The sequence below is a fragment of the Acanthochromis polyacanthus genome, chromosome 17 (assembly GCF_021347895.1).
Source record: "Acanthochromis polyacanthus isolate Apoly-LR-REF ecotype Palm Island chromosome 17, KAUST_Apoly_ChrSc, whole genome shotgun sequence".
NCBI classification, from domain to species: domain Eukaryota; kingdom Metazoa; phylum Chordata; class Actinopteri; family Pomacentridae; genus Acanthochromis; species Acanthochromis polyacanthus.
Window position 1 is genome coordinate 34,895,107 of NC_067129.1, and position 16,428 is coordinate 34,911,534.

Genomic DNA, 16,428 nt, shown 5'->3' on the forward strand with positions numbered 1-16,428 from the left:
TGGGGACCCACCCCTGCAGGGAATGGATGCTGTAGCTTTAACAGATTTAATCTTGTGGGATTTTTTTGTAGGACCATCACACCTTCCATTTCAGCATTTTCTGGTTAATGACTAAAAACAATTAGTGATTTTTATCCACTTGGAAAAAATACTTTAACAAGTGTTCCATTTTATGTATGCAAGTATTATTATTTCATATGAACGCATGTCACTTTACTTTTCAAAGTACACAATGTGGTGTGCATGTGTTCAATTTAAATGCTTGAACTGTTGAATCCACCATAGAAAATAATTTCTATTTAGTTCTGGCTTAATTCAGATATCACAGATCATTACTGAACTGAATCTAATGGTGGTGATGCTTGTCTTAAACACATTTGTCAGTGTTTTAGGGCAGATAGAATTTCTTAGGATAAGATTCAAATGGTTCATATCAGTAGTCTGGTACTGTTTGCTGTGTACCCTCTGCACACTTTGGTGTTGAACCATAATGCAAGATGCAAATTAATCCTGCAGCAGACTTTACTTTTGGTTCCTAAAAAGGGTTAGAGAACCATCCTGGAGTCCTGCAGAGAATGCATGCTGTAACTTGAAGTGAGTGTAGATGAAACAGATGAGAAGTAGATCAGAAAACACTACAGTTTAAAAATTGAATTTGCTGTTTGAGCACTGATCAATAAAGATATTACAGTATTAAATATTTATTCAAACAATGTAGATTGTAAACTATCTTTGAGAGAGTCTGTTCTTGTTAATTTTCATTTCAAAAGTAGTTAGGCCCAATAGAAAGCTAGAAAATGTGCTTAACATGTAGACCTCTGCCAAGGATGTGTGTTGACTTGAGTTCTGTTTGTTTAGTCTACTTTTGTGCCGTACAGCTGTCACTTTACCTTTCGCTGTGTAGCCTGTGGCGTGCATTTGTTTAATTAAAAACCACTAAGTTGTTGAATCCCCCGCAGAAAATAGATTCAGATATCACATATCATATTTGAACTCAGTGTAATTGTGACAAAAGCATGTTTTGCTGCACTTTTTGTCCTGATAAAGTCACACAAATAACGTGGATATTGAAAATATTGATATCATGATCAGTCCAGTACTATCTGCTATGTTCTATCTGCACATTCGGGCGTCAGAGACCAGAAAACAGTACGCTGGTTTGTCTTTTCTGCTGGTTCTCAATCAGGGGTCCAGGGACCATCCTGAGGTCCTACAGGAAATGGATATTGTGGATTTATTTTTGCAGGATTTTATTTACTAGCCCAGTCTCACCGTCCAGATAACAATTTCTGGTTTGTCATCAATCACAGCTACAACTGAGTCTTTATAAGGAATTTCCACTAGGGACTTTTGAATTTTTTATTAAAATCACAATATGGCCTCGTGCAATATCCAGAAGAAGTAATTTTTTTGATAAATGTGAAATGTGTCACAAGCTGCCATTATTAATGTCATATTATAATGCTAGAGAAGTGCTCTAGCCCACAAATCATATTCTCCTGATGCAAGAAAGCATCTGTTTGGTCCAGATCACAGCAAATATCACATTGACATTTTTATATTTTTTGTTTTTCAGAGGAAAACGAATGCAAAAATGATCAATACCACTAAAATCATAACCTGGATCTGTCAAAATACTTGCAATATGTATTACTCAGCCCTGTTTTCCATCATTTGGAAAAGCCTTATATATTTACGCTTAAAGCCATTATTTTGCACCTTATTTAGATGCATATCATCAATGTATTTCACTGTACGTCTCGTTTCTTTCAGCAGCTTTAGAGTTAATACTCCAGCAACAAATATCTTTTTTATATGCAACTTTGGTCCCTTTTTCATCATGCAGTGAAATATGAGAGAACCACAGTATAAAAATGATCTAGTAGTGACTGCTACAAACATTAAACAGCACCGTAATCTCTCCAGTTCAGACCTGGACAGACTGTTCGTCTGTATTTGTTAATATCTGACAGCCATTTGAGTGATCTGTTTAATATAGTGTCAGGTCTGTGTCGGTACACAGTGAAATTATCACCTAAACCTTGACAAACAAACGACAACTAAATGCTGACATGTTTTGTAATTGCTTTTCCTGGACAATTGGCTTTATTTAGTTTAAGATGAGAAATGTACAAAACAAATAACATTCGGAAATGGAGTGTGTTGTAATGGTTTTAGCAGCGTGTGATGCAGCTTCTGAGAAAGCTGAAGATTTTAGTAAATCCTCTGTTGGTTAATAAGTTAAATACATCTGTTTTTCCTTATTCTGCAGTGATCTGTTGTCTGTAAATGGTATAAAACCTCCACAATAATGCCAGTTTATGATTTAATATTGCCCTAAGTGTCTGTCCCTAAGACTTACCGTTGCATACATTTATTAAAAATGATGTATAATATTAGAAATACTCAGAGGTCAACTCAGTTCTTGGTCCACTGTCAGTCATACTTTTTTAATCTAGACTTTGTCCATTGTTAACGAGTTTCAGCTGACACATTCAAGCTGCTGACACATTTCTGTGGCTGCAAAAATGAGATTACGGCTCATCCTTTACACATAGTTGGTGTCGGTTATCTGCTGGTTAATTACCAGCTTTGTTTACACGGTGATTCATCTGATCTTTGTGACTTCCTCACATAAACGCTTGAGTTTTTCACAGCAGAACAAAAAGTCAACAACAGCTAGTTCAGGTAGACATCACTTTAAAACCACCAAGTAAAACACACATGTCCGTGTTGAGTGAAAGTAAATCACGAACGTACAAAAGAGCTTAGCATACGTTGTGCTAAAATACAACAAGAGGCCACGTGACTATGTGGTGGTGGAATTTCTGCAGAGTTTGTTCAGCTCTCACATGACTGTGGAGGAGCTGTAAATGTTTCCGTTTATCTGTCTGCGTTTGGGAATATCATCGTCTCTCTTTTAAATAAGAGGTGAAATAAATCAGATTTAAGCTGCACTTGGTGAAGGAAAAACCTGTGACCCGTAACAGTGTTTTGATTGCAAGTTAAGGCTTTTTTAGTGGCTCTGTGATCTGTTATAAGCTTAAAGATTATCCACAATGTGGCTGTGTACTTTATTTTTCTTTGTTTTTACAATGCAAGAAACAAGCGTGAAAAAATACGTATCGTGGCCACCTTACGTTACTGTTTAATTGTTACTAAAATCTGCTCATTTCAGTATCTTACTGCCTATTAATCTATCATTTATTTTCCCTTTTTTTTATTATTTAATGGATTTACCTGTTGCTGCTCAGAAATTGCTGCTGTCCACTTACTTTTCTCTTGTTTGTTTATGTGTAATTATGTCCATAAATGTCCTTGAGTGGATATCAGGGAGTAAAGCTGAATGAAAATGAATAAAATGAAGAGCTGAAGAAAAATTTTGAAATGTACACTCTGTCTAGCCCCAAGTAGTCAGCAGTTACTTAACAAATTTCAATATTTTAGAGGTAGCATTTGGAATTAAAGCAGGATGTTTATATTCAGTGAAATGTTAACAATGGCAATTAAACATCTGTATGGTTGGATTTAATAGTTTTAATTCAATTTGGTTAATCCAGTCTAATTCAGTGTTTACCATCCTTAAAAGCAGGACCTTTGCAAGAGGATGCCATGGTAGGATTTGTAGTTTGCAAGATGATGATTAATAGCAAAGAAAAATCTATTTATGCAACATTTTTTCCACTGGTTGCTTTATTCTTTGCGTTTTTCTTTCTTCTTTCTCATTCAAATAAATCCTTAAAGTGTAAAACAGCTCTTAGGCCGCAAATTTATTTTACTTTGTTTTCAGATAATTCAGTAAAAGTACTTTACCTCTTAAGTATTCCTTAAGTATACATTTAAATTTCAGCTACATTATGTTGTTACAATGAATTATATCCAGGACTATATTTAATCTCACATCACATCATCAGTGTTAAGACAGGAAATGAATCCACTACTGTTCGGTTTTTATTTTTTTGTTTTTCTTGGAATTTTCTCTGAATTTTGTCAGTAAATTAACCTAAAAATGTTGTTCATGAAACAATCAGAAGATTAACCAGTATTGAAAATTATCTTCAGTTAAAGCCCGAGTTATTTTATTCAGCTACATAAATTGCCTTCAGCTACCCAAGGCATTTAATTCTTTGGACCATGACCTGCTGCTAAACAGACTTACAGAGATTGGGCTGGGTGAGGAGGCGGTGGTTTGCTAGCTACCTAGCAGACAGGTCCCAGTGTGTTTTTACAGATGGTCACAAGTCAGACTTTCTGGAAATAAGTAAAGGTGTGCTTCAAGGTTCAGTTTTAGCCCCCATCCTATTTTCTATATTTATAAATGACCTTGGAATGGATATTCATAAAGCTAAACTGCATCTGTACGCAGATAATACTGTTATCTACTCAGTTGCCTCTTCCCCAAATCAAGCCATTGATGATCTCCAGAATGCTTTAAATCAGCTTCAGGCCTCACTGTCTGGTCTAAAACTGGTCCTTAACGCTACCAACAGTAAATATCTTATTTGGGGCGGCATGGCTCAGTGGGTAGAGTGGCCGTCTTGCAACTGGAAGGTTGCCAGTTCGATCCTCGGCCCGTCGAGCTCATGTTGAGGTGTCCCTGAGAACCCCTAATTGCTCCTGGTGGGTTGTGGTTAGCGCCTTGCATGGCAGCTTCCGCCATCAGTGTGTGAATGGGTGAAAGCGCTTTGGATAAAAGCGCTATATAAATACAACCATTTAAATATCTTATTTTCTCCAAATCTCATTGTAACTTAAAAAATATCACCAGTATTTTTACTTTTGGTGGCGATTCCTCATACAAGTACCTCAGTATTTGGATGGATGAAAAATTGTCTTTTAAATAGGGCTGCAACTAACGACGCGTCGACTAATCATCTGAGCACAATACGTCATCAAAAGCGGAAGTGGGCGCGCAATGCAACAGAAATCAACGTCCGATTGGAGCGCGGAACATGGACGGACATCGGCACTGCATCGTGCATATATTATGTATGCACGATGCAGCGCAGATGTCCACGTTTAGCTACAGCTGTATAGTAAACGCTGACATCCACGTTTATGATAGATCGCGGATGTCCGCGCTGCATCGTGCATACATAATATATGCACAATGCAGTGCTGATGTCTGTCCGTGTTCCGCGCTCGGTTGGACGGTGATTTCTGTTGCATTGCGCACTCACTTCCGCTTTTGATGACATATCGTGCGCAGACGATTAGTCGACGTGTCGTTAGTTGCAGCCCTGCTTTTAAACAGCATATTTAGAACTTAGTAAAGAAGTTGAGGATCGTGCTGGGTTTCTTTTCGTAATGAGGCCTGTTTAAATCTAGCAGTCAGAAAAACAATAGTCCAGTCAATGTTTTTAAGTGCGTTAGATTATGGGGTTATTATTTACATGCATGCTGCCTCTACCTTGCTGCGGCGGCTGGACTCTGTTTATCACAGTTCCTTACATTTTATCACTCACTCTCCATTCAATGCCCATCACTGTGTTCTGTACAATCTCATTTCCTGGCCTTCATTAAGCATAAGGAGACAGCAGCACTGGTACATCTTTATTTACAAAGCATTACTGGGCAAACTTCCATCGTATTTAGGTAAATTTCTTTCACCCATCAAGACCTCCTATGACTCTTGCTCCGCCAGATGGCTGCCCTTACAGGTACCCAGGATTCACTGTGAGCTTGGCAGAGCAGCTTTCTCCCACAATGCACCTTGGTCATGGAACAATCTCCAAAACATTTTAAAGCTCAGTGACTTTGTCTCCCTGAATCAATTTAAAAACCTGATAAAGGAAAATGTAATCCATGTGTGTAACTGTTTTTCCTGACCTGTTTTTCTCTTTTTCTTCTTTTGTTTTTGTTGAACCTGTTTTATTATTTGTATTTATATATCGTAATTGTCTTAATTGTTTTTATATTCTTATACTACACATTTTACATTGTCTGAATTGGTATGCTGTCTTGGCCAGGTCTCCCTCAGAAAAGACATTTTTAATCTCAAGGGACTTCCTGGTAAAATAAAGGTTAAATAAAATAAATAAATAGGGACTCAACACAACAAGCATTTCCACAATTTATTCATGCAGCCATCATTTTCTTGAATGGTCAATAAATGATGGTCTAATAAATAGAAAATTTTGCATCACAGTTCTTAAAAAGTCCAGTAGCCAAAAATATTTTGTCTCCTTAGAGAACAAGCAGCAAAAAGCTGGATTGAAGATAGTTTTGTTGCTGCACAACTGTATTGTAAGGATTGCTTATTGTTACTCCACCTTTCATTTGAGGTCTTGCTAATGAGACCTCATTACATGGCCAATATAATGAGCGAAAATTGATTTTGTGGGTGCTTGCCTTTCATTCAAACAATCATCTTTTAATTAAATGTGTTCAACAGTTGATTAATTACAGCTTTGGTTTGTTGTTACTTTCTCCTGTTGGTCGTGCAGAGGTGCTCCAGCAGCGAGTGGCGGCTCTGGAGCAGGAGAGGGCCGAGTTCATCAAACTCAAGCAGCAGCTGGAGGCCGAGTTCAACCAGAAACGAGCCAAGTTCAAAGAGCTCTACCTGTCCAAGGAAGGTATGGAAATCATCGTCATTACACTGGACACATTGCAGCTGCATTTTCTGGTTTAGTCATTGAAAGGAGGGGCAGGGATTCTGTAAAGCCATAGACATAAAAATGGGCTGTGCTGCATATGGTTCTGATGAGGATGGAAGTAGTTTGCAAGAAGATTAACGGCACAGAAACCTATTTATGCTACAGATTTTGAACTTTTTTTTTCAATCTTGCTCTAATTTTTGTAGTTTTCTTTTGAAAAAATGGTACATTATCATGCCTCTTGAAAGGAAGAATTTAACAGCTTCAGATGAGTGGCCAGAATTTAAGTTTGCTTCATTGTAAGGTCTAAACAGGTGAAACTGTGGTATATTGTCAGGTTTCAGTAATTCTGTACCTCTCTAGGGAAGTGTTAGATATCCTAATCAACAAACTCTACATAATGCAGCTTATTTTTCTGTTTAAATCATGAAGAGAAATTCTGTTAAACCTTGGACATTAAGTCAGTGTAGCACGGTTTGAAAGGCATGTTGTCTTTAAAAACATCGCCAACATTATACCATTTACCAGCCAGAACCTGTCAAAACAGGAAGAACGATTTAAAATTATCCAAAGGTTTTTGAACTAAGAATGTGATATTTGCTTCTTCTGGGACAATTTGGCAAATATAAGCTTAAAATTGTGTTGTTTAATCAAGATCACTTTATTTTACATGCTGTAAAGTACTCCACAAAATACACCGTTTGTACTAACCATGTTCTGCAAAAGAAAAAAAATCTGCACTGCTTGGCTCAACTGTGAAGCCACGAATGATTCAGCTGCGACCAACAGTCACATGTCAAAAATTTAGGATGTTTTCGGCTGAATTGCAGGCAGTGTTTACATCGAGTAGAGAGGAGACAAATACAGAAACAAATTAGTGCGACTGAGAAAAAATATACTTCTGCCATAAATTGAATGCTGCATGACTCAAAGACGGTGTACGGAGGAGGAAGTTGCAAGCAAACTGTTGGAAAATACATTCAGCAAATATTTTTCTATGCGCAGAGTTGTGTGAAAATTGCAAAGTTTGTATAAGTTTTAAAAATACAAGTAGTACAATGACTTTAATGTGTAGAAACACCATTTTTGCATCATAGTAGCACCTGCTGGACATGAAAAAATGTAGGGTTTTTGTTGTATGTAAATATTTAAAGAAATTCCAACTTTTTTCTGATTTTTCTGTCACACTGAACAGAAGACATTTTTGATTTCTGTTTCTATCGAGCTAAAGGACGACATAATGTAGTTAAAACTGAGCCCACACTGAGTAAAAATATGAAACTACTTGGGGTTCAGAGGGTTAACCTGTGCTGAATTAGTTCAAGTGATAATTGAAGTCTGAAACCTCGCCAGCGACAAGTAAACCCCTGTGTCTCCGTCTTTATCTCTGCCTCACCAGGCTGGGCTTTTGGCTCATCTGTAAGCCTTTTCCCCCTCTTCTCCTGTTCAGCCTTCCTTTTATTCCTGCTCGTTTCTCTCCATCCTGCATCATTCATGTCATGTTTGATCCATCTCGTCCCTCTCCAGAGGAGCTCAAGAGGCAGACGGCGGCGCTGGAGAGCGCCCAGACCGAGCTGAGCTCCGTCCAGACCCAGCTGGCTCAGGCCCGGGCCGAGATAGAGACCATCAAAGCGGTGGCCACCGTGTCGGAAAACACCAAGCAGGAAGCCATCGACCAGGTCCGCAGCCAGTGGCAGGAGGAAGTGGCCTCGCTGCAGGCCATCATGAAAGGTAAACTAAGCTGCTGTTACATGCACGATGCAGTGAAAACCTCTGTTCTTAATGTTGTGGGATAATTATGGAAAGACGGCACCAAATTTTCCTTGGTTTCAGCAAAATCGCCGTCCTCATTTCATGCTCTGAGTGGTTTCTCACAGTTAATGAAGTTTTCCAGGTGATGCTGATTTGGTCGTCTGTACAGCAGTGGAAAGCGTGAGAGAGCTGATTGTTTTTGGCAAAGTCTGCAGGTGTGAAAACTGTGTTTAGTTTTTTTTTTTAAACATGCTGCTTAATGTCAATGGACTTAATAAACTGGTCTAAATGTAGGTAAAAGAGAAGGATGTCTGGTAACTGATGTTTATTTTGACTTGTAATAGTAGAAAAGCAAAGCAAAGTCAATGCATTTTCCTGTTATTTCTGAATATTCAGCAAACAGGAATGTTGATTATGGTTGACTAAATGAAATGCCAATTAACAAAACAGGTTAAAACATTTAACTATGAGCTGTTTTTATCCTCAGTTCTTATTATTTCATTGCTGATGATTTTTCCTTTGGGTTTTTTTCAACCGCTCTACCATTCTCCCTTTAAGTGTCCTTGTTAGCTGTGAGACTAGTGTGATTTCTAGCTGTTTTTCTATGCATTTTTTGCTTTGGAGTTGGAAATTTGACCAAAAAAAGCCAAAATACATATGAATTTCATGCTGAGATGAGGTGTCTGTAATTACGTGACGGAGTACGACAGAAACCGGTTCAGTGAATGAATCATGACTGAAAAGATTTGTGTGGGGAAATAAGGATTCCTCTTATTAATAAATGACAGAGATGCTGTATTTCTATCAGGATTTCTGCAGTATTTTACTGTTGTTTGAGTTGTTGCAAAGCCTTCGTCTGTAGCGGTTTAATGACATTTGACAAGAGAATTGGTGCCCTTCAACCTCTATTATTGCTATAAGAGTAGTGCATAGAAGTACACACAAATTTGCCCCGGGAGATTTAGTAAAAGCAACTTGACTTCTTCAACAACTATTTTTTAATCCTTAAAGAGAAGTTCAGTTGCTTTTTACTGAAGCTTCTGGCAAGGGCGTCAGTTTGTTTTTAAAAGTGGGGGGGATGGAGACCACAGCACTTTGAGAAAATGTCGAAGAACGGTGGCAAAATGCCACAAGCTGGGCTCGAACTCGTAACCACCGCACCGAAGGCGGAGGCTCAAGCTGTTGCGCTATCAGTACATGGGGGTAGAGGGGTCTGTGGGCCGCTATAGTACTAATTCTCCCGGGCCGAAATTTTGCCCCTGCACGCCTCTGGTCGGAGCTTCCACTTGGCACAGGCGCAAATTTAGCATCTGCGCGTTTTTTTGTGTTTTTTTTTAACCTCACGAAGGTGTGCTGCATGTCTGTGCAACTCTCTGCCGAGTGCGGATGGTGCGTTCAGGAGCGTCAGAATTTTCTATACTACTGAAAATAACTGGGTTTACAACGGCTTACATGTGAAGAATTTGAATGTGTTGGAGACAAAATGACCCCTGACAAAAAGTGGGGGGGACACGTCCCCACCGTCCCCCCCTAAACTGACGCCTATGGCTTCTGGGATTACCATGACCTGGATAACTGAGACGCTACACAGACACATAATTTGCATTTTCGTTTGTAGATTTTCAGCAAATTTGGTTACATTTGCGTAACATTTGGATGCAAACTAGTATGACTGTGACCCAAGGCGGTGTAGAGTCAGTTAAAACTAAATCATCATTCATTTTAATAATTTCAGCTGTGCTTTTTCTGCTGTTGCATGTGAAGAACCTTTTAACAGAGTGTCAGGAGGATGTTGTTGACTTTACACTGTGCGATTAGGGGATGTCAGACACACCAAAAAATGAAGTGTGGTGAGCTGATGGGCGCTGACAGATGATGTGAGCTGGTAATGTTTTGCATCTGTTTTTATATTGGTGTCTAACGCTTGTGTTCGTAGCACCATTGGATGTCCTAAAGTGATATCATAGTCAAATTTTCTGTAGATTTTATTTGATTATCTTGCTCAAGTTGACATACAGCTAATTTGTGAGAAAGACAATGCAATTAAATAAAACATGCAATGAAAATTTTATTAATTTATTCTAATTGATCAGAAACAGTATAGACAAGGTGAAAAAAGGGCTTAAAGATTTATAGAAAAAATAAAACAGATTGACAAAAACCCTAAAAAAGGTGAGAGATGAGAAAAATAACAGCATATAAGACATAAAGTGTGCAATAGAATCTAAAAGAAATATATTAGAATGAATTAAAATAAAGTGCAGACAAGTTTTGGAGAAGTTGTTGCTGAGAAATTGTAATATTTAAGCAACTCGTGTAGAGAAATGCCATAAATGTGTTGATTCATGCTCAGAAATGTAAATTTTTTTCCCATGTTTTACATTGTTGTAATATCATTTGGTATAAGTTGTTTGCACAAAACAAGCATTTACGATACTTTTTGAATGCTTTTGAAACATTTATGACAAAAAATCAACAAGAAGTTTGTGAGATTTATCAATTATGACAATAATTATTAGTTGCAATATTTGTGTCTACATACCCATCAGGAGGGGATATTCGAGGAAAAATCAAAATTATCTAGAAATACGAAGCAAACGTTCCACCAGTATGAACCGTGGGGTTTCTTTTTTTGTCTCCACAGTTAAAAAAAAACAAAGCAGATTTCATGGATTCGAGCTCGACTAAATGACTGGTCAAGCATGTTTTTGGTGTTGTTTCATGTTCCTTATGTGTGTGTCGTCCCACAGACACAGTGTGTGAATATGAGGTCCAGTTCCACCAGCGCCTGGAGCAGGAGCGAGCCCAGTGGAACCAGTATCGAGAGGCTGTGGAGAGGGAACTGGGCGATCTGAGACGCCGGCTCACCGAGGGTCAGGAGGAGGAGAACCTGGAGGATGAAATGAAGAAGGTAGGCGTCTTACTGTGTACAATTTAGGGACTATATTTCCGACTATAGAAATGTTATTCATTAATGTTCTCTGAGATGGAGAACTGATATTTTGTGTTTATCTAGAGTCTCGAGTTTCTGCATTTCCCCTCAAGTTTCCCCTCTAAAAATGCGCCAGACTCTTGAGCCAGCTGGACTCCTTACGGTGTGTTGACCAATACTGGATTTTGCAAGATAGGAAAAACAACGATTCCAGCCTCGAGAAAACATAGTTACAGCGCCCGTGTGTTCCTGAGGAGGATTGAATATGTGGGTGCACTATGATTAAGAGAGCGATTTACATCACATCCTTCAGGTTTGATTGGATCGCTCAAAAGCTGCCAATAAATGCAGCAGATGACTGTTGGCCTCCACCCACACTTCACCCATGCTGATAGATCGAGTTGTAGACAAAGGAGAAATTGATAAATCAAAGCACGTGTTTATGCAGAGAGAGATCCAAAAATGCACCGCAAATCACTTGGACCCAAAGCCTAACCGCTTACAGGCAAAAAAAACACAAATCTTTATGACAGACATCAAATGATCGATTCATAAACAGGACTGGAACTTGAAAATGTTTCACCAATTTTACAAGCTAAGATGTGCTTACAGGTGAAAAAAGGAGCGTTATAAACTGTTTTGTGGCTACGGTGGGAGCTGTTTGAAGGCTGATAAATATGACTTCAGTTGAAAATAAAAGCAAATGTGGTGAGTCGGAAAGAAGGGAGAGCACCGGATCTTTGCTTGAGGCTACAAAAAGTTATAGCATCACAATTTTGATGTCGAAACAATTTGATACCAAAACTTTACAGGAATAATGTACATGTATACATGTACAATGTATCCAGTTTAGGTATTCTTGAAGGTTTCCTTTTTTCTCTATTTGAAAAACACAGAGTTTTGTTACGTGCAGGATCCACATGTGAGCAGCAAAAGAACAGGAGAAAAACACTCAAAACAAAGATCTGGTTGCAAAAATGAACACATGCCAGTTGTATGGAAGTAATTCAGCTGCAGAAAAGCTGATATTGACCAGAAACAGGTACTCTGTCAGCAGGGTCTTGAAGCTGTTGCCACTACATGAGTGATTAGTGCCCGAGAGAGCCACATCTGAATGTTATCCAAAGCACAAAAACTATTTCGGACGACTTCGCCAGCGTTACGTCATATTAGAAAGGTTCCAAACTGTTAGCTTTTTTAAATTTTCACAGCAGATACACTCCACTAGAATGATTAATTCTTTACAAATAGAAATATTCAAGTCATCTGTTGAAAGCTGCTGTTGTTTTTTAAATAAGCTGAACTGTTGATCATCGTGCTGTGGTTAATGTAGGTTCCAGGTGCTTAATGGGCAGAATAATGCGGGGAACAAAAAATATCTCTTAAGTTTTCTGTTTGCTACCTCATATCTGAGTGAATTTATACAGGAATGTTTTTTTTGGCTGCAAAAGAAAACAGAGCCCATCATCAGACTGTAACCTCTGTAATTCTTGTGTAACTGTACATATGTTTGCATTTTTAATGATGCTGTTCGAAACCCTTCAAAGGCCCAGGAGGATGCGGAGAAGCTGCGCTCGGTAGTGATGCCCATGGAGCAGGAGATTGCAGCACTGAAGGCCAAACTGACCACTGCTGAGGAGCGAGTGAAGGAGCTGGAGGCCTCGAAGGTTAGTCTGCACCTAATCCACCTTTCACTAGGAAGAAATAATGCCTTAGATCATGTTAAATTTGCATGAAATTGAAATGAAGTAGAAAACCCTTCGTCTACTTCCACATTTTTACACACAGTAAAGTTTGTCGTGTCATTTTCTCATTAGATTAGAAAAATATTCAGAGCTTGTGAGTGTCTTTTATCATCAACAATCTTGTAAAATTAAAAAAGATCTTCTAATTTAATGTATTTGTACTTCAGTCATTCAAAAAAATCTTTGCATTTCATTGTATGAAAATTATACTGCAGTATTATTACTATTTTATATTACTATTTTTATTATTACTATTTTATATTTTTTATTACTGTTTTATTCTATAGCAGCTTGGTAACCGGCTCATACATAAAGTGTTTTTTTTTAATTTCAGTATAAACAACAAAATGAAAGGAAATAAAATTAAAGTAGCCATAAGTCATATGTTACTCCTGTATGCCTGCACACTGTATAATATGTGCAATACCTACTCAGAGTAGTTATTTCAATATCTTTATCATTCTTTTTATTATGTGCATTTATTTTATTCTTCTGTTCATATATTGTGTATTTGTTTATAGCTTCTGTTTTTTGCTTCTCTTCTTTTTTTTTCCAAAGCTGATTTTTAGCAACACGCTAGAATTCCAGTACACCTGTATTGTAATTTGCCCATGCAAATACCAGTAAAAAAAAAAAAAAAAAGAAAAGATCTTTTTCAAGTTAACATGTCTGCAGGATGTGTAAATAGACAACAAATGTGATGCTAAAACCTTACTTGGAGTTGTGTTTACAGCCTGTTCTGCTGCCTCGAAGTGGTCAAAACAACCAACTTCTAATAGGAAAATGTCTGTTGAAATCAAATAGAGTTTTTCTTTTACAGGTCAAGGAGCTGAATCACGTCCTCGAGGCTGAGAAGTCATGTCGTACGGATTTGGAGATGTACGTGGCCGTGTTGAACACTCAGAAGTCCGTCCTGCAGGAGGATGCAGAGAAACTGCGGAAAGAGCTCCACGAGGGTATTTTCTTCCACTTCTTAGTTGTCAAAAGGATGATGCTTGGTCTGCTATGGTTATGAAAAAGCTCTATTAGTTTGCTGCTTGTGTTGTTAAAGAAACTCTCAGACACAGCGATGTTCTCTGTTGTGTGTCTGTCACCTTTTTGTAAGTAAACCACATCCTAAAGCTCTCCTCTCTGGTTCGTTCTCAGTCTGTCATAAACTGGAGTTGGAGCGGCAGCAGCACAACCAGCTGAAGCACACGTGGCAGCGAGCCAACGACCAGTTCCTGGAGTCTCAGCGCCTCCTCATGAGGGACATGCAGAGGATAGAGAGTGTGTTGTCCTCAGAGCAGCTCCGGCAGGTGGAGGAGATGAAGAAGAAGGACCAGGTACACAAAGCAGCAGCAGTGATATAAAACTCTTTACTGTGTGTGGAGTGAAAAGGGTGCAGCTCTGGAGAAACGGACTTTCAGAGCTTCAGTTTTCAGTCTGCAGATTCAGCCAGAGGGTTGACAGATAATTCAGTTTTGTCTTTCCAGCTGAGAAGTTTTATCCTCTGAGTCGTGGCTGCAGTTAATACATTATGGGATGATCTCTTGTGTGATTTGCTAGTTTACAGTCTTTAACTTGAAGAACACAAATCCAAAAATCACGAAGTTCGTCGTCTGTCAGCAGTGTGGGTGTGCGTCACTATTTGTAGATCGAAAATAAATATTTATGACACAACAGCCGGCCATTCTTCTTGCTGCTGTTAGACCAACCCGAGTCAGAGAGACAATTAATAATCTGAATTCCACGTGTTTTGGTGGGTAGAAATACATAGATGTTTGTTAACATCTAAACTGTTGAGAGCATGCGTTATTAAATAAACAAAGTAGACGCTCAGATTTCAGAGCAGTTAAGTGAGACATAACATGTTTCAACCACTTTTTTAAAATTTACATAAGGAAAAAAAATGAAGAACTTTATCCAAATAAAGTGTAGTCTGAGGTTTTACTTTTCTGTTTTAGATTTTAAAAATGTCTGTTAAGTAGTAAAATAAATAAAACTTTAGATGTTTGGCACAGCTGATGTCCCCCCCCCCCAAATATATTTATTGGATTTTTTTGTTTTTGTTACAAAAGAAAACCAAAACAGAACACAACACAACATTCTGGCACAGTTTAGACAGACAGGAAATCTAGACAAATAGAGTGAATATACAAATAGACATACAGTAGAGGTTTGAAAGGTTCACGAAAAGCCTCTATAAAAAAGTGCTGAGATGTCCATACCAATGGATGACATAAAAGGGTCCCAGATTTTGCGAAAATTATCATCTTTACCATGCAGTTTGCAGGTTAGCTAGTCCAACCTACAACCTACATATTCTAATATTGTCTGATGCCACTGATTTTTACATGGTACTTTATCTGAAATCCAGTTTACAAGGACACATTTCCTCGCACAAAATGTAAGCATTCTATGAAGTCGTCTTTCGTATTTACCAGCGATGGTGACATCAGTTATTCCAAGTAGCATAGTCAGCACACTGTAACATCACAAAATGAGAATATTTTACCTAATTCACATGTACATCATACCAGAAATATTTTATTTTTTCACATGACCAATAACAATGTGTACCCAGTTCAATTTTACACTTGGGGCATAACGGAGAAAGATCAGAATTAAATTTATGAAGCCGGGATGGAGAAATATGAACACGATGTAAAATCTGAAGTTGTAGAGCTTTTACCCGTTACAAACACTGAGGAAATTAGCATTACTCCATGCATTGTTCAAAGCCTCATTACTGATTTCCATTCCCAATTCTTTTTCCCATAGTCCTCGCAGGCACAGCTGATGTTAAGTCAGACAAAAGTTTCAGTGTCCAAGGTTTAAGTCATTTTGGACAAATATTGAGTTGTTTGTGAGAGAGTTTTAGTTGTTTTGGACAAATATCAAGTCATTTTTTAGAAGATTTTAGCCATTTTGGACAAATTTTGAGTTGTTTTTGAGAAAGTTTTAGTCATTTTGGACGAATATTGAGTCCTTTTTGAGAAGATTTTAGTCATTTTAGACAAATCCCAGCACAAAAACTACTGAGGAATATGATACAGACAAGTCAGCAGCTGTTTCTGTATGATCTGCCATGTTGAACTGTAAATATTTGTTGTTTTACATAATAACTCCATCGACAAAGTGCAGTACAGTAAGAACTTAAATGTGTATCATGGCTGCTTTCTTTCCACAAGACTGAATGGGAATGTGTAATGGAAGCAAAATATCTCAAAAATCTCAAAATGCATCAAAAATAAGATTTTTTTTTTGCCTGCAATCTTTCCTTAATTCTAGGTTATATGCTCTGTGTTCAGAATTATAAACCTAAACCTGTGTAAATTCATGTTTGTGAAGTGAATGAACAATATAATCTAGTTCACAATGACTGTAGACCTCAGTTATACACATGTAGTCAGATTTTTCT

At 38.0% G+C, this 16,428-nt stretch overlaps 1 protein-coding gene across 1 annotated transcript in view; it reads left to right on the top strand.

Annotated features, from left to right (window-relative positions):
• rabep1 (rabaptin, RAB GTPase binding effector protein 1) overlaps positions 1–16,428 on the top strand; it is a 54,605-nt gene that overhangs the window by 1,177 nt on the left and 37,000 nt on the right. Inside the window, exons 2-7 of the mRNA XM_051937660.1 lie at positions 6,447–6,575; positions 8,124–8,327; positions 11,099–11,259; positions 12,828–12,947; positions 13,846–13,981; positions 14,172–14,350. Coding sequence (XP_051793620.1) covers positions 6,447–6,575; positions 8,124–8,327; positions 11,099–11,259; positions 12,828–12,947; positions 13,846–13,981; positions 14,172–14,350 — 929 coding nt within the window. The remainder of the gene's footprint in view (positions 1–6,446; positions 6,576–8,123; positions 8,328–11,098; positions 11,260–12,827; positions 12,948–13,845; positions 13,982–14,171; positions 14,351–16,428) is intronic.